We start from the raw sequence: 26823 nt of genomic DNA, 5'->3' as shown, positions 1-26823 counted from the left end.
GGAGTTTCCATAAAAGAGGATTTCTCATTTATCCTGCTGTGGCTTGCAATTCTACTGCTTTTGCTGATGAAGTCTCAGGGTATAAATCAAAGATAACCAGGAATTTGGTGATTTATTTGCTTCTCACCCGGAGAGCAAACAGACCGGCCCTGGTGGCAACCTGGTGTCTTTAGATGATTCTCTCACTCAGGGTCACTGGCTTCCTTCATCTTGGAAGACGATACTCACTGAAGGTACAAGAATACGTATGATCACAGTAATAGCAGGAGCTGTACCAGAAGTCAGTCCTGTGGGGTTCAACAAAAGGGAAAGATGAGGCATGAATTCCAAATAGTATCTTGAAAACTTGTCTGGAAATGACAGCCTATGTCAGATCCCTGAGGTCACCAGAGGCGACGGGAGACTCCTCCTGCTTGAAGATTTCATTTTTGGAGGTTCCTCACCGCTGGCCCAGTGAGGATCCAGTCCACGTGCCATCAATAAATCATTCTGAGCTTGCTGACCTGGTGGGTGGAGCTGGGGGTGCCCCACCCCTGCCCTCGCTCTCCGCTGAGAGCAAAATGCCCTCTTACATATTTAATGGCACCCTCAAGACTCTGGTCAAGTTTCCACCGAGTTTGCCAGAGGGATTAGCTGACTTCATAGGCAGTTCCAAGAGGGTCAGGAAAAGAAACAAATTTGAAAACAACCTTAACTTTTCTTTTAAAGGCTGTTTTCACCTATCACGTGTCTGACATCTTACAGTTTCAGGAGGGGAAAAAAATGACATCTAGAGTTTTACCACCTGGTGAGATATATTGAAATTCACTGTGCTTACCACCAGGACAACTAAATTCCTGTTCTTTTTCTTGCTGCCTTCCCTTCCTTCCCTCGGTGGACGTGGGAACTGCCTGCCGGAGGGAGCGTGACTCATTCTGGACTGACCGGAGTGAGTGAGACCTCGTGAGCTACACACCGGCAGAGGTAGAGGCTCCGAGCATCACCAAGAATGCTGGGACCAGAAGCTCTTGTTTTCCCAGGCAATAAGATCCCTTCCTGCTCCACGTTCTCATTGGAGGACTTTACTATTTATTTATTTATTTATTTATTTATTTATTTATTTATTTATTTATTGGTGCTGGTCCTGGGACTTGAACTCAGGGCCCTGGCACTGTCCCTGAACTTCTTTTACTCACAGGGCTAGTGTTCTACCACTTGACCCCACTTCCAGTTTTGGGTTTTTTTTTTTGGTAATTTGTTGGTGATAACTCATGGGCTTTCCTGCCTGGGATGGCTTTGAACCATGGTCCTCAGAGCTCAGCCTCCTGAGTATCTGGGATTACAGGCCTGAGCCACTGTGCTGGTTCATTTGAGGATATTTTGTGGAAGGTTGTTCATTGCTGTTGCGTATATAGTTTCCTTGTTTATTGAATTAAAAACAGCACACCGAATGAAAAAAAATCTTAATATCCAAACTAAAGCTAATCTTTACCATTATTTTTGCATGGAAGACCTTCCAAACCCTAAAGGCTGTCCCCCATCCTCCAGCTTCCACACCTTGCTGGGCAGCCTCCTGTCTCACGTCAGTGGGCTTTCTCTCCCAGCCTCTTCCTCCCAGTAAGTGGGCTCTGTATCCCAATCCCACGTTAGCTGCCGCTTGCTTTGTTTAACCTAGCCACCACCTCCACTGTCCTGTTCCTCTAGTCGGCATCAGCACACCTCAAAACTTGGACCCTTTCTGATAGGCAGGGATGCTGAAGGTCAAGCTAACCATCATTTGAGAATTCAAATTTGAGAATTTGAAAACTGGAGCAGTCAGAGGCAAGGGAGGAAGACAAAGACACTTGCTGTTCAACAGAACTTTCCCGAGGGTTTCCTACCTGAATTTCCCCTGAAGCTCTCAGGCTAAGGCAGCCTGGGAAGATAAGAGACTGATTCCATCAGTGCTGTTTTGCTTTGCAAAGTGTGGCTTAGGGGTTGCTCCATAGGAAAGTATTTAGAGACAAGTCTTGGACCTCTCTTTCCCAACCATCCTTTCTCCACCCCGGGACGCGGGATGCTTCTCATTCTTTAAATAACATGTTTAACCTATGTCCAGGCGTGACATCTCCCACAGAGTAGTAATAGCCATGAGAATGAGTGATAAGTATTACAAATGGCAAAAAAAAAAACCCATGTGTCTTACTCATGATTCTAAAAGTTCACTCACATCTCTGTCTCTGTCTCTCTGTCTCCATTTCTCTCTGTGTGTCAGTCAGTCATTTCTAGCAGGCAGAAGAAGTTGCCTAAACAAGGTACAATGGAGTCAGGCATAGTAGCTCATGCTGATAATCCCAGCTCTCTGGGAAACAGAGGCAGGAGGATCTTGAATTTGAGTGTAATAATGAGACTCCATCCGTCTCAAGAAGCCAGAGTGAGTGAGAGAGACAGAGACAGAGAGAACAAAAAAGAGAAAGAGTGCCCAATCATTGAATTCTTTTTGAGAGGAGTTTAAATAACAAGCATATAGCACCTAGGCAAAAACATGGTCTTTGGAAATCAAGAGACCAGGAAAGAATCCCAATTTTAATATGGCCTTGGGATACAGGGAAGAGCTGTAGCTATAGGAATCCTGGCTGAAAGGATTCCCAACAAGTGACAAAACGCTGGGGAGTGCAGAACATCTCAGGGGACAAAACATGGGCTTAGTACAACTAGAAGGTTCACACCTTGTCCTCAGCTTTGAGGGGCTGCATGAACAGCCTGAGGGCGGAAAGCTTCCAGTGGACGCCTCCTCTGCATGGCATGTTGTGCTTCCTGTTCAAACAATGAGAAATGCTGTGTTAAGCGAGGAGGAGGGTTTCTGACAGCTCCTTCTGCAGGTTAATGAGCACTGCATGTCTTCCTGAGGAGGAAGTAGGTACCATGGTGGGGGGGGGAGGGGCAGGGAAGAGGGATGGTCGCTTGACCATCTCCTAGTGATGTCCTGTGCTCTGGTTCTGGTCATTTGGTTAACTTGCATTCTTCAACGGAAACACCACCACCAAAACAAGAAGGCTTTTAAAAAAAAATCTTTAAAGTGGAAATCAAGACAACCAACAGACCATTGGTCTAAGCACAGAACAGACTTTGGCCTGTGGAGCCACTCAGCCACATGCGCATTAAGCCTATGGATGGGAGACTTAGACTCATCCATTGCCCAAACCGAGTCCTCCTCATTAGGGCCCAGTTACACTAACAGAAGCCAAAACAATGAGCTGCTCCATAAACTTTAGGGAGTAAACTCTGACTAGATGCCCTAGCCTTCACAACACAGGAATGAGAGCCCTTGCCAGGGGACGTGGAAGTTTCATGCTTCCTTGCCACCCTGGACTCTCGAGGCAGTTCAGAGACGGTGGTAAGCCTGTGTCAGGCAGACTGCGCTCCATCTTGCCTTAGACATTTGCAACAGGTTTTTCAACTTGCATAGGAAGTAGAAAACCAGTCTCTGAAATTACTGTCAACAACAATAACAAAAGAAAGAAAAGTAACAGTTCCTTACCTGTGAGTGGGCCTAATGTATATTTGTGTACATGGATGTGCACACATGCTTACGTGTGTGTGTGTGTGTGTGTGTATACGTGGGCAAGTGTGTATAATCTATATGTGTGCTCATTTCTCAGACTTTTTGGCTGTAGAATCCATGTATAGATACATATGTTTATACGCACATGTACATCCATGTATATAAACACACATGTATATACACACATGTACATCCATGTTCTTTTCCTTAAGAAATCTTTGAAGTACAGAAATGCCTTTCTATAAGTGGAAATCATGAACTGGAAAGATTTGTTGTGTCTGCCCCCAGCAAGGAGCCTTTTCTCTGACTCCCAGAACACTTAATGAGTCTTGAGTTGTTGGCTCTCCTCTAGGTGTGCAGTCAGCCTCCTCTTAGGGCTGAGGCCAGACTGTGTGTGGGATGCTCGGACCCTCAAGCAGGGCTCCACCTGCACCGGAGACTACACAGATATGTGTCCATGTGCTTTCATGTTGAGCAGCGGCCTGGAGACCGGCTTGCTAGTTCTACTTCTGCCCTTATCGCAGCATGACTGGGGGCACGTTACTTAACTTCTCAAGGCCACAGTTTCTGTATGTTGTTCACAAGGAAGCTCAGCCCAAGGGTGACCATCTGTGGATGTTTTCACATCAGGAGATCCTGGAGAGTCGATTTCTCTACCTCAAAGTCTCCCTTTGCTGAGGAGGGACAAGAAATCCTGGTTTGGCTCTCAGGGCATGCCAAGTAGAGGACTCAGGATGGACTCTCTTCCTTGTCTATGTGTGTTTTCCTGAGATTCTAGCTTGCGCTATTCCTAAGCATAGGAGAACTGGGTAAGGAAGCAGCTGATAGGTTGAGAAAAGACTCAGATGTCTTCCCTTTAACTTCTTCTACCTGTGGCCTGGTAACTACACTTCACAACAACTACTCCTTGGGTTTTTGTTAGCCCAGCTTTACTTGTCATAAAATATTATCTCACATATTTTATTTTATTTTGCATCTCACAACTATCTTATAAATGGAAAGCACAGACATGATCCTCCTCTCCCTGGCAGCTGGCTGGCCTGAGTTCAGACGTGCCCTCTCTGTGAGTTATAGCGGCATCACGGTGAAGTAAGTCCACCACTCGGGTGGAGGAGAAGGCAGTGTCCTGGGTTGACGGTCTCAGTTTCCTTTTGCACCTGCATTTAGCAAACATGGCCAATGTCTGGTGTATTTCTTGGAACACGAATGTGATGAGATTTCCCTGAATAAACAAATTCTACAGCCACATAACTGCAAAACACTTCACACCACACCCTCTCCTCGAGGCGTTGGCAAGCAAGAGGTTCTGAGATGCCCTGGAGCTCAGAGCCCTGCTTCAACCCTTGGAATTCACCAGTTCCCTGACCAGTGAATGATGATTGAAAGATTGCTCTCTGCAGATTCACCGCCAAGACTGCTGAAAGAAAAGTACTGAAGCACGAAGAAGAATAACCTTAGACCAGCAAAGAAAATGACACAATATTGCTTATGGGCAAGGGGTTTTGACAAGCTTGTTTAAAAAGACAAGCAGAGAAAAGACAAGATCGCTGGGAGTCTGCTGATGGGCGATACAAGACAGAAAACATTGCGGCCCACAAGGAATCCCAAGGCAGCTAACGGGAGGCACAAACCATGGAGAAGCTGGGGCACACACCTGATCATCCCACAGTGGTAGTGTGTGGGTGTGGTGGGGAGGGACGCAATGTAGGATCACGTGGAGGAATTTCCTGAGAGGTTATCTTAGGACCTCAGTACTGATACGACATCTCAGCTCTGTGTGCAGTACGGGAAGCCTGGTGTGATCGTGGTCTCTATGGATGGTTTCTCCACACCCCCAAGGTCTGGGGGAGCTGCTGCTTCCAGTGTGGGTGCCAGGGCCTGCGTGGAGCTCTTCTGGCCCTGACATTGGGAGGACAGTCCCCCTCCTGCCCACACTGAAGGGAAGACGCTTGGTTTGGCCTCCTCTGTCCCTGCCTTGTATGGGAAGCCTGGAAGACGGAGCATTCACAGGAGAAGGTGAGAGCCATTACAAGTAAGAAGGGAACTGTCGAAAATGTCACGCTTCATCTAGAAGATGGAAATACAGTCTTTACTACCTATGGGGTAAAAATGGACAAGCAACAGCAAAAGACATGGGTCACATACAGAACGGCCAAGATCCTAGTAATGAACGTCAAAGAAAGAGGAGAGAGAGAGAGAGAGAGAGAGAGAGAGAGACAGACAGACAAGGGCAGGACTGACAGTACCTGCTCAGTGCATCAACACAATTATTCATGCATTAGACACCAGACAGGCCACATCACTGCCCCAGGAGTCACAGACAGACAGACAACCAGCAAAGCACGATGCCATTGCTACAAAGAAAACAGGAGGAGGCTAGGCATGGTGGCTCACCCCTGTCATCCAGCCTGCTTGAGAGGTGGAGATTGGGAGAAGCACAGTTCCAGGCTAGCAAAGGCAAAATGTTATCAAGACCCCATCTTAAAAAAAGACAAGCTGGGGGCTGGGAAGGTGGCTCAGTGGTAGAGCGCTTGCCTTGCAAGCATGAGGCCCTGGGTTCGATTCCTCAGCACCACATAAGCAAAAAGAAAAAAGCCGGAAGTGGCACTGTGGCTCAAGTGGTAGAGCGCTAGCCTTGAGCTGAAGAGCTGAGGGACAGCGCCCAGGCCCAGAGTTCAGGCTCCACAACCGGACCCCCCCCAAAAAAATAAGTCAAGCTGGGCACATGGCATGGGCCTGCCATCCCAGCTACCCTGGAGGCCTAGGGAGGAGGATTGCAATGGGTGCTGGCAGTGGCACTACTGCAAGACTCTACCTGAAAAATAATGAGAGCAAAAAGGTCTGGGGGCATGAATTGAGTGGTAGAGCGCCTGCCTGACAAGTGTAAGGCCCTGTGTTCAAATGCCAGTATCACCAAAAACAACCCCTACCCAAAAAGAGAGAGAGAGAAAAAAGAAAACAGAAGGATAGAAACCCCTAGCATGAACCCAAGGGTTCATCCGCTGCTAAGGACATGCCACTGCATCAGAGACACTGAAGGGAGAGAGAAACCAACGGGAGAAAGTATGAAAGTAGAAGAATGATGGGGTGCTGTTCCTTCATGACCCCACTTAGAACCTACATATAACCCCTTATCGCTATAACCCCTCTGTCACCTCTGAGGACGTTCATAGTTTGCCTTCCATCCCACCCAGGAAATCCATCAGTGAGGTCAGCACTAGTGATGTCAGGGAATAGATCATGTCCCCGGATTTGTGGAAAACACACAGCTACACTTTATCACAAGTCTCTGCTGCTTCTGCCAGTAACTATTTTCCCCCGCTTGCCTGACAGCCCGGGGTTTTATACGGAGTCTATTTTTAGTAATTGGTCGCAAGGGCTGCTGGGAGCAATTGCCTCAGGAGGCCGAGCACTTTACCCTGGGGAGAGGCATTCCGTGCTGGGTCCTTGCCCTGCCCAGCGCTGTAATTGAGATGGGACAATTTACAACCTCTGAGCACTATACAGCACCCCGTGAACTGAGAGCTCACAGGGCCTGGCTGTGTGCCGTGCAGTCAGCCAGGGACTGTCCAAAGCGATGGCAGCCCGAGGATGGATAGTTTTGACGAGATAAAAAAGACGGCTCCGCTTGGGGACCGAGGCTGGAGCAAGCAGCTTGGGTTAGGAGTAGGTGAGGGTTGAGACTCCTCAAGTTTATTTCCTTATGATCACTTCCCAGAGTCTGTGCCCATAGCTCCATGGCCAGTTGGGCAATGCTTGGCATTCAGAAAAGCAAACCGAGAAGTCTGGTTGGCAGATTCTAGCGGGTATTTAAGCTTGCAAGGCTTGTACTCCTTTTTTGGCCCTATGGCTACAAACCTTATAAGCCACAATCCAGTTCCCCTGTCTCCCCCTACCCTCCCATCCCTCCCGCCCTCCCCCCTGCTCCCAGGCACTTCTGACCTCCCACTTTCCTGGTTTGAGCCCTCATTGGCTCCACAGACTCACAGAAAGTCCGTGACATGCTGTCTGTGTGCCTTTCTCACTACCTGCACATGAGGTTGCAGAATTCACGTGCAATAAAGTTTTACTGACAGGTAAATCTGTTACTTTGTGATGTAGTGAAGGGATCCATAGGAGAACAGAAGAAAATTGACCGCAGACTCCTCCTTTCAGTTATGAAAGTTGTTTCTTTTTCAATGGGCAAAGAATTTACAAGAGAATTGCTCGACTTCCACCTTTGTTTTTTCTTGGTGTTTGTAACTGCTCTTTCCCTTCTCACAGATGACCTTCCTCGCTTTCACCTTCCTTGTAATTACCAATCATTCTTGAGCATCACTGACTATTTTACAGGCTCCTCTGACTGGTACACGAGGATGCCCAAGTGCAGATTCCTGCTACTCGCTGTCTACCGGTGTGGCCCCCGTGGCTTAGAGACAATGTTTTCAACACTTAAGGTTTTTGTAGCTACGACAGATCCCCCATGACTCAGAGAGACTCTGGATGGGCATAGCCATTGAGCTTTAAGGGCTGAGCTTCGCCTTCATACCCACAGCTATCATGCAGAAAAACCACATCCACAAAACCTGTGTCACAGCTATCATGTAGAAAAACCACATCCACAAAACCTGTGTCACGGACACTGGACCAAAGTGCCTGATCGCCACTGGTGGTTTCTTTGGTTGGTGAGCACAAACAACTCTATGGTATTCTCAAGTCAGATCACTCCACCTTTTATTTTTAGGTAAGAATAAAGATCCATTTCTGGTGGCTCAGATCTGTAATCCCAGTTAGTCAGAGGGCTGAAATATGAGGATCACCATTGATTGGAAGCCAGACTGGGCAGGAGAGGCCATGAGACTCATCTCAATTAACCACCAACAACAAAAAAGCTGGAAGAAGAGCTGTGGCTCAAATTGAAAGAGTGCTAGCCTTGGGCAAAAAGCTCAGGAACAGCGCCCAGGCTGCAGGTTCAAGCCCCAGGACACACACGGACACACACGGACACACACACACACACACACACACACACACACAATTAGTTAAAGATCAAGAGAAAGGACTATGACTACATAACCAGTAGGTCTCCATGCTCGAGTTAGCCTCAAGTCTGGTCACCCTTCAACAAGCAGTGTTAGGAAAATGGAGGAGAAAGGAAGGAAACAGCCTTCCTGTGGGCTTGGAGACTGTGTAAAGAGATGGGGCAGGAGTTGGGTTTTATGAGGTCTGAGCAAGGAGGCAGAGGTTAATGAAAAAGCTACTAGGTCTAGGGAGGTAGGGAGCTTTTCAGTTGGGCCCACAATGGGATGTTTACAACCAGGCTCGGGAAGCTTAAACGGCCTCTGTCAGGCAGTCTGCACATATCTTTAGAGACTTGCCGGGTGTGTGCACCTGGGAAAACAGGGTGGGGGTCAATCCTTCAAGCAGTGTCTTCTAGAGTGTTCTAAAACAACAGCTATATTCGTTGTCTGCATTTTCCAACCATTAACTGCACGTAGCTGTTGAACACTTGAAATAGAGCTAGTATAAGGAAAGAACTGACTTTTAATTTTATCCCATTGTAATTTAAACTGAAATAGCGACCTGTGACCAGTGGCTACAGTGTAATTCTAGAAGAATCATGCCCACGTCTAAGGAGGAGTTGATATTGTAAATATTAAAGGATCATCCACCACATTCTTTCCAACACAGACGAGCCGAGCAAAACTATTTCTGTAGAGGAAAAACAAACAAACAAACAAAACCCCATTCAGCTGAAGTGCAAGGAACAATGGCCCCTCTTGGCAGGAATTCATCATACCTCACATGTTTACCTTGTGGGCCGGACCCAGAAACCTCAGACCGTTCCTGCTTCTTCAACAATGCGCTCGCGTGTTTATTTGGGCAGTTGCCATGTGACTGTGGCCCACCTGCCTGCAGTTGGTGGCCATTGGCCTCAGGAAGGCCTGGCTCTTCTGTTGACCCACAGGTGAATGGAGGGAGGGAAGAGTGCTCTGCTTAGTGAGTTGTCCAAGTGGGACCTGGCTTCCAGCCCAGATGTCTAATCCATGTCCCCTCAAGAATGCACAAATCACTGCGTTTCACAAAGCAGGGCCTATAATTTAGAGGGAGTGTCACGCAGAACCCAACAGAGCTGAACATCAACACGCTTCTTCTCAAGTGCCCATTACAATTCACACACAAATGGATTCTAGACACTAAGGCCTGGGTATTGGGACCTCGCTTGATAATGGTATACCAAAAGTCCACTCTTCCTGGTGTTTTTGGAAAGAAATGGTGGTGTCACCAGTAGGATGACTATTCAGAGGTTAAATGATCAAATGCCTTCACGTTTATGCTGTATCAGTGAATAATTTGCTGAGACACCTGTTTTTCTGTTTCCTCATTGCTGAGCGCATAGGGACAAGTCAAAGACTTTGCAATGAACAGCACAATCTTACAGAGGATGGGAAGGGCCAGGAGAGAACCTTTTGCTAGAGGCCATCCCACATCATCATTGCGATGGACTTTAACCAGTTTAACTTTATGACTATATTCAAATCTCCAGTGGAACTTGAATTCAAGGAGCCAAGACAATCTCAACTTTTTGTTAAGATGACAAAAGACATTGGATTTTCAGAGAGAGAGAAGGCACGAGTGTGTGCTGCAGCAGATAGCGAATTTGTGGCTAAGTCTTGCTGTGTACACAAAGGAGAGGAAAACACCAAATTCAGAGGAGCAATCTCACGGTGGTTAAGTTTGCGTCCCCAGTAGACAGAGCAGAAAGACCACCTAATAGGCAAGGCACAGCCCTCCACAGGATATTACTTCAGAAAAGAAGCCAAGCTACTCCAAAGGAGGGCTGAAAAAACCAATATCCAGTTAGAGTTAAGGTTAGGATTGACGTTAGGTTTAGGGTTTAAGGATTGGGATTTGGGTTAAGATTAGATTTATGCCCAGAGCCAAAATATGTTACTAAAGTATGCAAGTAACTTAAAAAGGCAACTCATCACCAAAGGGTAAAAGCCATCGTCAGTCAGTATACACCAATGGAGCACTAAGATGATAAAATGACATTAAAATTTCTATGTAAATATTTATTATTCTAAGAAGGTTAAAAAAAACAGGGACACGATGAGGATAAACTTGACAATAAATTCAACAACTCTTTATATGACTTATGTACATCACCTTTACAATAACAATTTAAAAAATAATTTAAAAATGTTTCAACAACTTGGCTGAAACAGCAACCTAGAACCTGGATGACCAAACTTACTGACAAGGAAGTAGATCAATGAATGGCCCTGTATCTGTTAGACTCAGGGCATTTGCAATTTGGAGGGTGACCTTCCCACTCAGACATCTGTAGCAAAGATAATTTCACCGGTAACTCCTATCAAGCTATTAACAAAGAAATAATATCAGTTCTACAAAAATCTCTTTCAGAAAATAGAAAATGAAACACACCCTCAACTCATTCCATGAGGCCATTGTTATCCTACCCAAACCAGGCAAAGAAAGTAAAACTACAGCCTCTTATTCCTCATGCAGGGCAGAGGCATAGCACATTTTCCAACATGCATGAGGCCCTGGGTTCAACCTCAGCACTATATTCTTTAGGAACACATGCTCACAAAATTGTTGAAATTGACTCCAACAAGAATCCGTTATGACTGAAAGGGGTTTGTCTTAGAATGCAAGGTTGGTTTAATGTTTGGAAACAAAGAAGGAAAGGGAGGGAAGGAGGAGGGCAGAAGGACTCTCACAGCAAGCATGATGGTCAACCAGACACAGCCACAGAGCCAGCAAGACGGGATTCTTTCTGACAGTCCAAGGAATTACCCTGAAAATAATCCCCCCTTAACAATACCATCACTGCTCCCCTCCAAATTCTGGCCGGAAACCACATGAAACCAGACCTCAGGAAGCCTGTGGTGAAATGTTTAGAATGGCTTGCCAGCTGATGCTGTCTCCCTGGGGTTTGACAACTCTTCACTTTCTTCTGGTCACTGCATTTAGTTTGGCTTCTCAGTCTGTTGACAGAAGACTATTTGGTAAATCATAGCCACTCAGAAACACAAAGGCAGGCCCAGGCACAAGGATGCATTGAGTTAGTTATGGCAGCTTACATGGACAGCCCTCCCGGTATCTAATCTCAATGGTGGGGTGAGTCCTCTGATTTCCACATCCCTTCAGCACTAAGAATCCTTATTTCCACTCTGCGAGGACATCCTCCTGAAAGTCTGAGAACTAAGGAGATGGAGGTACAGAGAATTCATTGGATTTGGGGAAATATGTATCCTGGGAGTTGCTGCCCATGTCCATGCTTCCACCCAAACCCTTCTTCCTTCAGGGGTGTGGTGGACTTGTAGAGTGGTCCTCCAAAGTATCTGGCCACCTAGAACTTGTAGATGTTCCAAGATATGTTTTGGGAAATGATTGTAGTAGACGTAGGAGGAGTCTTTAAAGACTTAGAAATTAGAACACTCTGGGCCAGGGTAGGTCCTCAACCAGATGACAAGTCTTTGTAGGAGAAGAGAAGGGGAAATAGACGGAGACATGAGATACAGTGCTTTCTGATGATGGAAGCGAAGATTGGAGCAAAGCAGCCGCAAACCAAAGCTAGGCGCTCCCAGAGTTAGAAAAGGCAAAGAATTCTTCCTTCAAACTTTTGGACAGAGTCAAATATTAATTTCAGATTGTGAGATGATAATATTTCGTTGAGATAGGGCCTCCTGTGCAACCCAGGCTGGCTTTGAACTTGCTGTATAGCTCATGCTGACTTTGGACAAAAGATCCTTCTGCTTCATCCTCCTGTGTGTTAAGATTACAGGCATCCACAGAGATCTTATTTCTATTGCTTTAGACCACCAACTTTGTGGTAGTATGTGTGTAAATTCATAGAGTTGGAGTAGGTTTTTGTATGTGTGTGCATGTGTGTATGTGTGGAGTCTTGAATTCAAGGTCTCATGATCTTACTTAACTGGTGCTTTACTACTTGGGCCACACCTTTACTTCCACTCATTCAGTTTGCATTGCTCTGAAATGCCCCTGTTTCTGTGGAAGGCCTTGTAGCACAAGTTTCCTACTTCCCTGACTCCCTGAAGATCTCTGGGGATAATATTCTCTCCCTTCTCCCTTCATCCAACCACCTTTTAGATACACAATGGACTGGGTATGTGAGGTGGACAAAAGACAGCACTGGGATGTAACTCAGGGGTGGAGCAGTTGCCTAACATGCACAAGTCTCTGGAGTGGGAGGGAGAGAAAAACATACAGACAGACCGACAGACAGACAGGAGACAGAGAGGGAGAGAGAGAGAGAGAGAGAGAGAGAGAGAGAGAGAGAGAGAGAGAGAGAGAGAGAGAGAGAGAGAGAGAGAGAGAGAGAGAGAATATGTAGTAGTAAGAGCTGAATTGGACCCCACCCACCTACCAAATTAATATGCTGAAATCCCCTCAGTTTCTCAAAATATACCTCTTATAGGTTCTTGGAAGAGGTAATTACATGAAAATGAGGTTGTTAGAATGGGCTCTGATGTTTTCCTAAGAAGAGGAAATTAGGACACAGTCATAGAGAGGAGGTGACTACCTACAAACCTAAGAAACCAAGCCTATGCCATCTGGATTTCAATTTCCATGCTCCAGGACAGTGAGAAGAAAATTTCTAACATGTAAGTCACCCAACTGGCACACTTTATCATGGCCACCCTAGTGAATTAATACATCAAGGCCAGGGTAGTGATACAAGCATGGAGGAGACCCAGGAAAGCCTTCCTCATGAGGTAACTTCTGGGCTGCATTTTAAATACAATCATTAGCTCAGAGAAGAAGTCTTTGGAAAGGCAACAGCTTGTGCAAAGGCCCAGTGTCACGAACAGGACACATGTAGGAAGGAGAGATAAGACATCCATGGAGACCAGATCAGCATGAATTGGCCCGTGGTGGATCTTGGTTACAGGGCTGGTGGGTCATGAGGCCCTTCTGGTGCTTTGTCTCCATCCTGTGCTCTCTCCTGTGGGAACTCCTGCGTAGCTTGCAGGTGAAGGGACGGGCATGTCCTGTTGTTCTCTGAAGCACCTGCGGAACATTCTCCTGGCCAGCTGAAGGCTCTTGGAAAGCAGATGAGTTTTGAAAGCAGAGTGAGCAAGTGAACGCCTGAGGTCAAGGCAGCCGTGGCCAGTGGTGGCCAGGTAGGGTGAAGACGTTGGCAGGACTGTCACAGGAGAGGAGACACACGGAATCGATGTGGCTCAACAGTTTTAGCTTGTATGATTTTGTGACACAGGCAGGCGCCAGGGTGGCCGGGCTGGCTGTGGATGACTCTGTGCATTCTTTGCAATCCCTTGGGAAGTCGATGGTCGGCGGCAATAATGATGGTGATAATGGGGGCGTGTATTCAGAGCATCACACCATCTTGTTTTTCAGGGATGACATACTCTCCACAGGCTGACTGGGCCACACCACTCAAGACGCACCAAGACTTACTACACCCAAGGAGAGGGCCAAGGACCCCCGCTCTGCCCCTCCCACATGGACACCCTGTAGGACCCTCCAGATGTCTGTGACTCAGTACATTCTAGAAGGTTCCCGAACTTCCTTCTTAAACCATGTTGGTGAAATACCAGCACCCAGACCAACCATGCCAACACAAAAGAAAGTGCCTGTACTAAGAGGCCCATGGTCCCAACTTGCCAGTGATTTCCAGACAGCTTTGGGTAAGTTATCAGCCTCTTCCAGGTTTCAATGTTCCTCTCACAGTGCTGGATTTTATTTAACACATGTCCTCTGTGCTAGGTGTGCAGGAAATGCTTTGTGTGTTCAGCTGGAATCCTCACAATCACCTTACAGGGAAGACATCGTCATCCTCATTTAAAAGCAGGGCCACAAACATATGTTGTTGGGTTCCTGTGACATCTTTGCTTTGGTGACACTGATTTGCAAAGCAAACCAGTTCACATGGGCACCCAGGCATGGCTGTCAATAAACGCGGTCTCAAGTGTTTTCCCAGCTCTCCAATTAAAAAGAAGTTGGGAGAAGAATAGAAATCTGTTTCTACCGGCTCATTATTTTGTTCCCTGGTTCTACAAAAGGATTATTGGGCCCAGGAGATAGGCCCAGACTTGCTGTCTTCTCATGAATGTTTTCTACTTTGTACAATGATATGTCTTTATTAATGATGTTAAATTAGACCGTTCTTAGAGAATTATGCAACTGGAAGATCTTTAAGGATTCTGTTTTCCAGACACCTTTGGATCAGCCCAGGCAGGTTGTCCTGGACCCAGACTCATAGTCGACCACAAACGATATCAAACCAATAGCTGTTAATACTTTGTGTTGAGTCCATACATTGTCCCTTCATCTCCTCAAAGTAAAAAATACCTAGATACACAGAGATAATCTAGAAACCAACATCCCACTGCTAGCTTGCTCTCTACAGAATTTAGTCTTTCTGAGATTAAGGGCCTAAATATTTGGATGTATCCAGATTGTCAGTTGAAAAAAAATATATGTCTTAATTGTACCTGAAGCTTTATACCTGGACCTTGGACTAATCTTAGAAATAATGAGTTTAGGTATCTTGGAACTGAAGTGTACATGAAGTGGCAAGTGGAAATGAATTTTCATTTGCTTACCTGTCATCTCTCTCTTTTCTTTCTCTTTCTCCCCCTCCCACCTTCTCTCTCTCTTTCTCTCTCTCTCTCAGTAGTACTGAGGTTTGAATGCAAGTGCCTTCTGTTGCTAGACAGTCACTGTACTCCTTGAGCCATGCCTCCAGCCTTAATCAACTACTGCAAGAATACATGGTATATACTATAAAACATATATATTACTAGTCTTTAAGAGGATTGACTTAAGTAGAATTGTTGCTTTTCATCTTATTCTAATTCTAAGGTTCTCAGACCACATGAATTGAGTGCCCATCTTGGGTTCCAAGACAGCCACACTGGGCTCCTCTGCTGTGGTAATGGTGACTGACCAGTCCCTGGCGCTTTCTACCATGCTGAGATGAGTTATCATAAGTCAGTTCCTTAGGAAAACAATTCTAGGCTATGGCTCCCCGAGATACTCAGTAGAGTATCTACTGCCTTCTAGGCAGCATTATATTACATTTTCTGTGAAGAATTTTAGCATCTCCTCAAGGAGCTCCAGGAAGAGCTTGTGCATGGCTGCATGTGAGCGCTCTAATAGAGCCAGGCTCTGTGGACTGCGACCGCTGATACCTCCCAAGGGTCAGGTACTCCACTAGCGTTGGGAGTGGACAGTATCGGTTTTATGACCGTGGTCCCAACCACACCCAAATGCAGAGATAGCAATTGTGGCCTGTTTGCCACAGTGGATGACAGCAGCTCCATATGTGGGCACACTGATAAAGAACTGGCTGGGGCCGTGTACCTTGGAATCAAAGACCAGAAGGGCTGGAAAATGGTGTTTCAGAGATGAAGAAGGGGGTCCAGGGCTATGTCACAGCAAATTATTATAGAGTACTGTTCAAATCCCTTGACCAGTGAGAGCTCTGTCTGTGTGCAGAATACAGTAATATTTATGGAATGTTTACTAACAACAAGGCATTGCATGCAAAATAAAAATTCTTTTGTGCAAAGCTTAAATTCTTGTAATAAGTAATCATTTCAGCTGCTGCATATTGACACATAGCAGGTGTCAGGTTCTGTACCAAGCAACTTATGTACATTACCTTACTCAATCTTCATTGTGACCCTATTAAAGAATAAATATATTATTAGGAAATCAGCACCATGGTCTTCTGTACTATGGTGTTCAGTTCTCTTTCTTTCCTTTCCTCCCTCCTTCCTTCCTTCTCTTGTTTCTTTCTTTCTTTCCTTGTGTGCTGGTCCTGGGACTTGAACTCGGGGCCTAGGTGCTGTTCTGAGATTCTTTTGCTCAAAACTAGCATTCTACCACATGAACCACAGCTCTACTGATAGCTTTTTCTTTCTTCCTTTCTTTCTTTTGGATAGTTTTGTGGAGATAAGAGTCTCATGGGCTTTCCTGTTCAGACTGGCTTTGAACAATAATCCTCAGAGCTTAGCCTCCTGAGTAGCTAGGATTACAGGTGTGGCCAGTAGCGCCTGGCTGCTGTTAAATTCTTGAGGGCACTGGGTGTGTGGGTGGTTCACGCCTGTAATCCTAGTTACTCAGGAGGCTGAGATCTGCAAATTGTGGTTCAAAGCTAGCCTGGGCAGGAAAGTCCGTGAGACTCTTATCTCCAATAAACCACCCGAAAACGGGAAGTGGAGCTGTGGCTCAAGTGGTAGAGCTCTAGCCTTGAGCTGAAGAACTGAGGGATAATGCCCAGGCCCAGAGTTCAAGCCCTACCACCAACAAAAAAAAATTCTTGAGGACAAAAAAATATATCTTACACATCCCTTCTTTTTCTTAATGCTCTGTATAGTACCAGGCAAGGCGTGTAGGCAGTCACCAAAATACTGAGCCCTCTGCTAGGCGCTTCTCAAAAGGATCTTACAGAACTGGATGTAACAGCTCACAGCTATAATCCAGCACTTGGGAGGTGGAGGCTCGAAAATCACCAACTAGAGGTCAGATGGGTCTACAACGTGTCTCAAAACAAGTACAACAACAGCAGCAAGGTTTTATAACAGGATAAGGGAGAGACAATTGATATACAAAACAACTAAGAGAGAGAAAGCACGCAATATAGTACATTAAAGTTTTCAATTAGTAAACAAGGCATATTTTATAAGAATTATTACTGGGACCCAGAAAGTAAGGGCCAGACTAGAGTTTGGAGTAGAATGCCTGTGAGTCTACAGAGTACTTACTGAGTACCTAAAAAGTTCCTAGAGTACTTCTTTTCTTTTTTTTTTTATAGGAGTCTTTTTTTTGGGGGGGGGGATCCAGTTGTGGGGCCTGAACTCTGGGCCTGGGCGCTGTCCCTCAGCTCTTCAGCTCAAGGCTAACACTCTACCACTTGAGCCACAGTGCCACTTTTGGCTTTTTGCTTTTTGCTTATGTGGTGCTGAGGAATCGAACCCAGGGCCTCAGGCATGCAAGGCAAGCGGTCTACCACTGAGCCACCTTCCCAGCCCCAGAGTACTTATTTTCATCAGGAAGAAACATCAGTATTCACTCATTTTATAATAAACATGTTAGATGTATTAGTAGGATATTGGGAAAAAGAGAGCTATCACCTTGATTAATAAGGATGATTTATGCATCACATTTTACATTTGATCATTTTCATGCCCTTATGTATGACCACACCAGTCTAATACAGAAATCACCCAAGCTCTTTATTTCAGGATAGTAGGCATTACGCATAACACACAGCTAGCTAGCATCTTACTGCGCTATTGAAATCAGGTTACTTCATCAGAATACCAGCTATCTTGAGGCTGAAAGGGCAAGGCCGGTTGACAGAGGTAGCATTTATTGTCCTTGTATCTGAAGCATCTGTGAACTTAGCAACACCAGGAGGAAGTTCCCCATCCAACCTGGATCTTGGATCTGACTATCTCTCAGAAGCTTTACTTTCATTTTGAAAGATGATCCTGATGAAGAAAAAAATTCAACCAGACAAACACTCTTCACTCCTGTCCCAAAGGCAAGGATTTGAGCAGCAATGCCTGCTCACTCAGATAAACCCTTAAAATAATGTACTGCCTATGTCGATGGTTAAATACACACTTTCAATGTACTTCTCCATTCTTCTAATTGTGAGCAATCGTGAGTACATTCTGAGATAACATACCACAGGAGTATGGATGGAATCCCCAGGATCCTAATACCAAACATCTTTCATGACCTCAGAGGCCAGGTGAGATACCGGCCACAAACCTGTCTATGTGCGCACGCCCTTACCTTGACAAACAGGAAGATCTCAGGTCTCGTGAGAACTGCCTCCTTGTCTTCCCAAGCCTCCGGGTGGCTGGCAGGGGAGTCTCTACTGATGGAGAAGGCCTTGCTGTGCTGGATGGTGAAGCTGGAAGGAGAAGGCAGGTCTTTGTTCACCAGGCTCCCACTGTCCCAGGGATTCCCTGCATCAAGTTCTGAGTCCCACGTTGGTGACTCTAACTCTTGTGCTGAGATGTACCTGTCCTCCCCTGGCTCATCTAGTGCAGGCTCCTGGGTCTCAGGACACAGTTCATCAGGCAGGAGGTAGTCAGCTGCCTCTGGCTGGGCAGAGGCTAAGCTGTTCTCTTCACCCTTGGAGACGCAGACTGACACAGAATCATAGATGTGGTATTCTAGCTTGGCATCATACAAACTGTTTTCTGACCTCACATCTCCATGGACTGCCTCAGACAAAGGACTTTCATTCTCTCCCAGTTGGTCCGGAGCCTCATAGATCTTCGTTTTTTGGATGGTGTCATAGATGTTTCTGTAGTCTGCATCATCCATGTTCACTGGTCTGATAGATCCTTTTTGCAGACAGGAGCTGAGCAGATCTGAAGTGAATGCAGGGCTAGGGATGCCACACTGCCTGGAAGAGGAGCCAGTGGGCTTTGGAACAGCGGCAGCTAGCTCTGGCTTCAATGACAGGTCTCCAACAATCATTTACTGGAGGCATTAATAAGCAAACCACAAGTCCACTGGACAAAAGATAAAGTTTACACATGCAGTTAACCCCTTCACTTCTAAAGATATTGTGGAGAGCTGCCAGCAACTTTAAGATCCTTTGGATAAACCAGAAGTTGAATTGTATTAAATCCCAGTCTACACTGAAGTCTTTTTATATTCAGCCATTTGTCATTAATGGAGCTCCCGCCCAACATCTCCTCCAGGCTTTGACAGTATTCAAGAAGTCGTGCAGCTCAGTGGAAAAGCACAATTCACACTGCCAGTGCATTTGTTTACAGCTAGTTCATCACACAAAACACTTCTGCCAGGCGCTGGTAGTTCATGCCTGTAATCCTAGCTAATCCGGAGGCTGATCTGAGGATCCAAGTTCAAAGCCATGCTGGGCAGGAAAGTCCCTGAGACTTTTATTTCCAATTAACCAGCAGAAAACTGGAAGTAGAGTGATATAGCACCAGCCTGTAGCAAAAAAGCTAAGGGCTGGCATTCAGGCCTAAGTTCAAGCCCCAGGATCAGCACAAAAATCAATCAATTAACACACACACACACACACACACACACACACACACACACACACAGAGGCATATATGAAAACAATTCTGTGTGAATCAAGATATCCAATGACAAATGAATTCCACATGCCCCTATGAGGTAAAAAATACATTTGCATTTCTTATCTAGAAACACCACTAGGTGCTGACATAACAGAAAGAAAGGAAGATAAATGCTCAGGCCTGTGGACCTGTCAAGGCAGACCACCCCAAATAAGACTTAAGAGATTTATGGCTCTGTGTTCTGGTCTTCCCTCTTATATCCATGTGATCATCATAGTCAACACACATTCACTGAGATTGTCTTCTGTTCAGGAAACTAACCTCAATACCAAACTAGAGAAATGGAAAATACATTACCTGTCCTCCAGCTGACTTTTAATATGGTAGGAGGACCTGGAAGGGACGCCAAATCCCTAATGGACATAGATAGAATTGTGCAAGGTTTTTGTTTTATTTAATGTATAACTGGCTCACGTCTGGGCTACGCAGGGATCCACATGCACAAATTTACCACAGAGACCACGTACAGATGTGGTATGAGCTCATCATTTCTCAGTCTATCTGGAGTGCATGTCCCCTCACTTATCTCTAGACTTGATTCTTCTGACGTCCTTAAGTACTTTCATATGAGGCTACTCTGCCCATTTGTTAAAAATGACAACCCATCCCAACCCACTCTCCACTACTAAAAATCATTGCTTTGCTATCTATCTATCTATCTATCTATCTATCTATCTATCTATCTATCTATCTATCTATCTATCTGTCTGTCTGTCTGTCTGTCTGTCTGTCTGTCTGTCTGTCTGTCTGTCTGTCTGTCTGTCTGTCTGTCTGTCTATCTATCTAGTCTAAAATTCCTCTCCCTCTACAACATAAGCCCTATATAGGTACAGACCTCTGTCTACTTGCTCACCATCAGACATCAGTTAACAACCAGTTCCCTATAATAGGCTCATTGTTGGATGAACTTTCATAATTGCTTCTCTTTTGGAGGGAAGTACTAGGGATTGAACTCAGGGCGGAGTCCTACCACTTGAGCCAGGCCTCTGGCCTTTTTTGCTTTGGTTAAATTTCTAGGAAGGGTTTCATTCTACACACAGGTCATAGGCTCTGATCCTATCCTGCTACTTATCAGTGTTGGGGATCAAAGGCACTGCCATTTTGCCCAGCCATTGTTATTCTCCTGTTGCAGGAATAACAGGGGAGGACTGGTATGCTCTACTACTGGTTGAGATACAGTCTCCTAAAAGTCACTCAAACTTTTATGCCCAAGCTGGCCTCAAACCACAGTCCTCCAATCTTCCCTTCCCCAATCTTTTTGTATTTTTATGTTATCTTTTAAGGGGCTGTACGAGGGGTTTCATCTAAGTTGAAATGAACATAGTGTATCTTGATCAATGTCACCCCAATAGTCTTGAATCACCCCCCCCAAGCTTGTGCTTGTGGGGTACCTTTACCTTCCACTCCTCACTATATTCCATGAAAATGAGGCTCAGAGACAGTACTTTGGGATAACAATCATGATCTATCTGCAACAGGGCAGTCTCTGTAGGGAACCATGTTCAGATTGAGATAATGTGTGCAAGTCTAAAGGTGTTTCAAGAGGATGAGCACTAGCAAAGGGCAGGAGAGCCAAGCAAGAGTGACAGGCTCTGAGTTCAAGCACTGGCACTGGTATACACGCACGTATTTTTTGCCCCCACGCACATACCCCACACAAACACACACGTACACAAAAAGTGTGTGATAAATTCCTCAGGTGATATTCCTTTTTTAAAAAATAAAACTCCATTTCCAGGCCTAATATCCATTATAGGCAGAGAACTCGAGAAACTAATCCTTCCTAAATCTAACAAATCAATTATTAAATGGGCAAGCGAGCTAAAGAGATACTTCTCAGAAAAAGAGATAAAAATGGCAAAGAAACCATGAGGAAATGTTCATCATCCATTGCCATAAAGGAAATGCAAATAAAAACAACCCTGAGATACAACCTGACCCGTCAGAATGGCCTATATCTTAAATTCAAAAAACAACAAATATTGGTGGGGATGCGGAGAAAGAGGAACCCTACTGCACTGCTGGTGGGAATGTAAACTAATACAACCACTATGGAAAGCAGTCTGGAGGTTCCTCAGAAAACAAAACAAACCTTCCCGAAGACCCAGCCATCCCATTGCTAGGCATCTACCCTTAGCAACAGGAACCAGGATACAAGGATACATGCACCAACATGTTCATTGCTGCACTGTTCACAATAGCCAAGTTATAGAAACAACCCAGATGCCCCACTACAGATGAATGGATCCAAAAATTGTGGTACATATATACAATGGAATATTACGCAGCCATTAGAAAGAACAAAATAATGTCATTCTCAGGGAAATGGATGGAACCACAACAAATCATTTTGAGCAACAAAAGCCAAGATCAGAGAGACAAATGGCACATGGCCTCCCTGATATGCAGATGTTAAATTCAAAACAAGATATGACAAAGTAAACAAGACTCAGGAAACAAAAGGACCTCTTCATTTGTCATATTGTTTTTAGATGACTCTATGTTCTTGACCCCATATGGTATATCCATGCGCACATCTGAGGGAAGGTAGGAGGGAAACAGATGATAAAATACAGCAGAGGGGCCCATCAGCAGCACTTGTCATTGACACAAGTGAACTAAGCAACTCAAGGGCAGGGATGGAGGGAGGGAATGAGAGAGAAAGAGGGAACAGCTGACACTAAAGAAATGTACATCTTTCCCCATTTGGAAGAAATAGTTGTATTGTCAACGTTTGTAGAGTTCACAATCTTTATAGACCATGATAATGACAATTCACCTTGTGAAGGTTAAAATGTGTTTGTGACTTTAGCTAAGTATCACTATCACACAATAGTATGAAATTTATGTAGTCACTTAATCTCAATAAAGAAATTTAAAAAAAATAAAAACCTCCATTTCCCCCTGAAAATCACTAATAAACGATTTGTACTGTTTCCTATTTTTTTAATCCTTTTTAAAAAATAGGCATTTTTATTTATCTTTATAGTGAGTCTTTGGCTTTAGTAGTCATCTCTATTGTGCATTTATTTGCAATCTCATTCATTTCTGCTCCTATCCTTTTCTTCTCCTTGGTTGTACTTTGCTGGCTTTATTTAGCCCCAAGGTAACTGTAATGGATACTTAGATAATTGGTTTTTAGCTTTCCTTCTTGTCTAGTGCCAGCACTTAACAATTATGGAATTCAGGCTTCTTCCAGTTGGATTCAAGGGATGGCTGCAGATGTTGAAGGACTCTAACTATAGAATTTGTCGCTTTGGTAGGGATGAGATCATAGCAGGTCCAGAGAAGGATGCCCTGCCCCAGATCATAGGAATTTTCCTTGGAAGAAACACTCACTCAGTTTGAAACACTATCATGAGACATAGATCATTTATTTCAACCAGTGATGGGTGGCACATACAACACTAGTCCCATAAGAGAATAATGGAGCCAGACTCACAATAGTTCCAAAGTTTTAGCACAATGTATTACCCATATGGTATAAACAAAACTACTTCCAGTCTTATAAAAGTATGCCGCAGAATTATGAACAGAAGATAATACAACAGGTAATAAATGACTGTTACTTTTTTTTCTTTATTGTTATTATTGAGTGGATGTACAGAGGGGTTACATTTATGTGAGTCAGGTAATGAGTACATCTCCTCCCTCACTCTCTCCCAGTCTCTCTCACTCACTTCTACCCACCAGTTGTAGAATTCACTTTCATCAGTGTCCAGTGAGCTCCATTGCTGCACCTTTTCCTCGAGTTCTGTACCCTCCCCCAACCCTCTGGAAGATGTACCTGTGAAGACACCATAGATAAGGTAAAGAATACAGAGTCATCAGAAAAAGAAAAAATATTAATCTTTTGTTTCTATATTTTAGTTTGCTTCATTAAATGTATTATTTTATATAAACATGAAGAGATGCTTAGGTATTGCACTGTTGTGATTCTCTCCTAGATGTGTGCATGTGTGCATGTCTCTAGATGTGCATCTAGAATCCTGTGTAATTTATCATATCCCAGTGTGTTTTAGATCTAACTTCTGCATATCAGAACATGTACTATTTTTCTCTCTGATCTTGACTTACCTCACTTACCACGATTTGCTCTAGTTTCATCCATTTCCCTGAAAATGATATTATTTTTTAATGGCAGTGTAAAATTCCATTGTATGTAGATACCACATTTTTTGGATTTGTTTCTTCTTAATTATATTATCATTCTCTATGTGTGTGTACCAGTCCTGGGGTTTAAACTTAAGAGCCTGGGTACAATCTCTGAGCCTTTTCGCTCAAGGCTGGTATTCTACCACTAGAGCCACAGCTCCACTTCCTACATGATCATTCTTATTGTTATTTTAGAATCTGTTACCCCTGCTTAGTTAAATAAGAGTTTACATAAAACATTGTGATGTTATGCTGAACACAGCCTCATTGATCTCCTGTGTGTTAAGGCTCACAATCACATCCATGTGCGACAGCGAGCAGCCTGGCAGGTCATACAGGTGGGTTCAGTGTTCATTTCTCACAATCAAACCATATCATTTTGAGAGTTCAGAAGAAGCAACAGGAAGCATTTTGCTTCCTATGGCATGTATTACTATGCATTTGGGAGATTTTTTTAATCCAACAATATGATGTAATTTCTCAATTGTGATCATTTGGATCTGCATCTTGCAGTAATTTCAACAGACATTTGCATGCAGTGTTTTTTCTTAATGCACAGGTAGCAAGGCAGCTATTATCAAGTCCATTTTAAAGACCTGAAAGCCAAGCCCCGGCTGCTCTCATGGTAACCAGAACCCAGGGTCCCTTCCAGGTGACCATGAACTTCCACTGTTAATGCTGCTTTACAATATTTTTAAATTTATGCTTTGTAAGTAGTTTATAGTGTCAGCGTAGATACCAGATGCCTGTAATTGAGCCACAATGATCTATAATGCAATAAAAATGAACATGTGGGATTTTGTTGTTGTTTTTGTTAGTTTTATCAAAGGCAAACAGTTTTGACCGGTAAAAAATAATCAGACTCACAATCACCCTCAGGATGGTCCACCAGGGGGCACCAGTGCCAAGTCTTTCCTGAGCTTTAGTTGCCTTATGACGGGGCTAGCCTTGAAGCAAAGCTGGAATTCACGGATTCTTCGACCTTATAGCTTTTCCCTTTTCTTCTTTTCCTTTTCATTCTCTTCATAGTTAATGCCTCAATGAATTGGCAGATCCTAAACATATGTGTAAAACATCCTATGTGAGTTCCTTTACTCTAGACTATTATTAGTTCCCTCTTTCATACGCCCTAGAGTTTAACAAATGATTCTTACATTAAAGCTGTTTATTTAAGACTGACAGGTAAAATGGTATGTTGTTAAGGTTCTCAAAATGATGCTTTGACGCCAATACACACGTGGAATAGACAAGTCAAGCCACCCAACAATGCATTAACCTCATATATTCAATTATTTTTGTATGGTGAGAACATGTAAAATCTCTTCTCTCATCCATTTTCAAACCGGTGATATAGTGTTGGTATCTGCAGTCCCCAGGATGTGCAGTAGGGCTCTTGAACTCTTTCTTCATAACTGAAACGTGATATGCTTTGACAGGCATCTTCCCATCCCTACCCCACCCCTTCCCCAACATCCTTCCATCATCACCCCCCCCCATCTTTCCTTCCTCCTCCTCCCATTATGGCCCCTGGAAATCACCATTTCCTTCTCTGCTTCTGTGCCTTCAGCTTGATCATGTGGGATGTGGATTTCTATGCCTGGCTTATTTCATGTACAAGCTCTCATCAGTGTTGATAAACATTAACAAGGTTTCCTTTCTCAAGGCCCAACTATATATAACTATATAAACATATATATTTGTATCTATAACCACAATTCCTTTATTCAACCATCTCCTGGCACAAACATGTGGGTTCTACATCTTGGCTGTTGTGAATGTGCCATTAGCATGGATGTATAGATATATCTTTTGCCTATGTCTTTCATTGTCTTTGGATATTTCCAGTAGTGGGATGGTTGGATTGTGTAGTAGTTCTCATTTCAATTTTTGGGAAGCGTCCCTATATCTTTCCACAATGTCTGCTCTATTTTACATTCCCAACAGCAGGGGTGCAAGGGTTCTCTTTACATCTTCCACAATTTGTTATTTTTTATCTTCTTGATAAGAGCCACTCTGGCAGAGGGGAGGTGGTAACACTCACATTTTAAAGGGGTCCATGAGAAACATTAGCTTTTTCATAACTGTAAAGAGGTAATTGGCTTTTCTGTTTTACATCTGAGGAAATGAGAGTTTCCAATAAAGTAATTTGCCTGAAGTCAGGCAGACAGTCATCAAAGAAGCTTCTAATTAAAATGTTGTACAAGCATGTGTGAAACACCAAGGTGAAATGCTCTTAAACAACTAGAATATACAAACTATATTTATATATACACACATATATCTATATGACAGGAAATCAAACAGGCTGTTGGGGAAGGGACATGAATGGGAGGCAAAGGACAAACACAGTATGAAGGAGGGTGAATATGGTCAAATGCTTTACACATGTATGTGAAAATGGAACCACAAAGCTGTTGACATTAACTTTGGAGGGAGGACGGGCAGGAAGGAGAATGACAGAGGTGTGATCAAGGTGCATTGCACACATATGTGAGCATGTTGCTATGGAACACCTTTGTACAACTATTTGATGCTAATAAAAATGGGAGAGAAAAAAAAGCAGCTTAGGAACAAGGTTGAAATAAATGAAACCAAAACCAAAACTAACCAATATCAGTGAACACCATGAGATACAATTTCTGCCTTTCTCGGTAAACTTGATCCTAGCTCGGTATAGATGGCTTTGGTGAACAATTAAGAACACAATCACAGCATGTAGCACTCTGCTGCCTAAGAGATAAAACCCTAATAACAACAACAACAAACAAACAAACAAATGACCAAAATTGCACTCAAACTGACTGAAAGCCATGGTGGCAAAAGCCTGGAAACGCAGCCGGTGGTGGAATTTTCAATTACTTTCTGACAAGAGGTCCCCAAAGGTCTAGAAAACACAAATCAATATGAACTGAAGCGCCCACAGGCAGTTGGAGAGGCAAGGGGCTAGACAGATACCCAGGGACATGAATTTCTTCATTTGGGGCCCATGATTCAAAGGACCCCACTAAAACA

The 26823-nt window shown here is 44.2% G+C and overlaps 1 protein-coding gene and 2 long non-coding RNA genes across 4 annotated transcripts in view; 1 reads left to right on the top strand and 2 right to left on the bottom strand.

Moving 5' to 3' along the window:
- The window catches only part of Clic5 (chloride intracellular channel 5), a 101218-nt gene extending 82265 nt beyond the window's left edge, over window positions 1–18953 (bottom strand). Inside the window, exon 1 of the mRNA XM_070023608.1 lies at window positions 18326–18953. Within this exon, the coding sequence (XP_069879709.1) occupies window positions 18326–18865 (540 nt within the window). The 5' untranslated portion in view covers window positions 18866–18953. The remainder of the gene's footprint in view (window positions 1–18325) is intronic.
- LOC138827732 (uncharacterized) lies at window positions 5300–14550 on the top strand. The gene is made up of 3 exons (XR_011372167.1): window positions 5300–5539; window positions 13913–14202; window positions 14282–14550. It is a non-coding gene; the product is annotated as an uncharacterized lncRNA (long non-coding RNA).
- A 4133-nt stretch (window positions 18954–23086) lies between the features above and the next one.
- Window positions 23087–26823, bottom strand: part of LOC138828012 (uncharacterized) — an 18019-nt gene continuing 14282 nt past the window's right edge. Inside the window, exons 5-6 of one of the 2 annotated variants that reach the window (XR_011372206.1) lie at window positions 24679–24866; window positions 23087–23443 (exon numbers count right to left, since the gene is read on the bottom strand). This is a non-coding gene — a long non-coding RNA (uncharacterized lncRNA). The remainder of the gene's footprint in view (window positions 23444–24678; window positions 24867–26823) is intronic. The other variant, XR_011372205.1, reaches the window with a different exon arrangement.

The sequence above is a fragment of the Dipodomys merriami genome, unplaced genomic scaffold (assembly GCF_024711535.1).
Source record: "Dipodomys merriami isolate MVZ:Mamm:240054 unplaced genomic scaffold, mDipMer1.0.p SCAF_16, whole genome shotgun sequence".
In the NCBI taxonomy this organism is placed as follows: domain Eukaryota; kingdom Metazoa; phylum Chordata; class Mammalia; order Rodentia; family Heteromyidae; genus Dipodomys; species Dipodomys merriami.
Note: the sequence above shows the minus strand (reverse complement) of the source record. Positions and strands in the feature narration are given on the sequence as shown.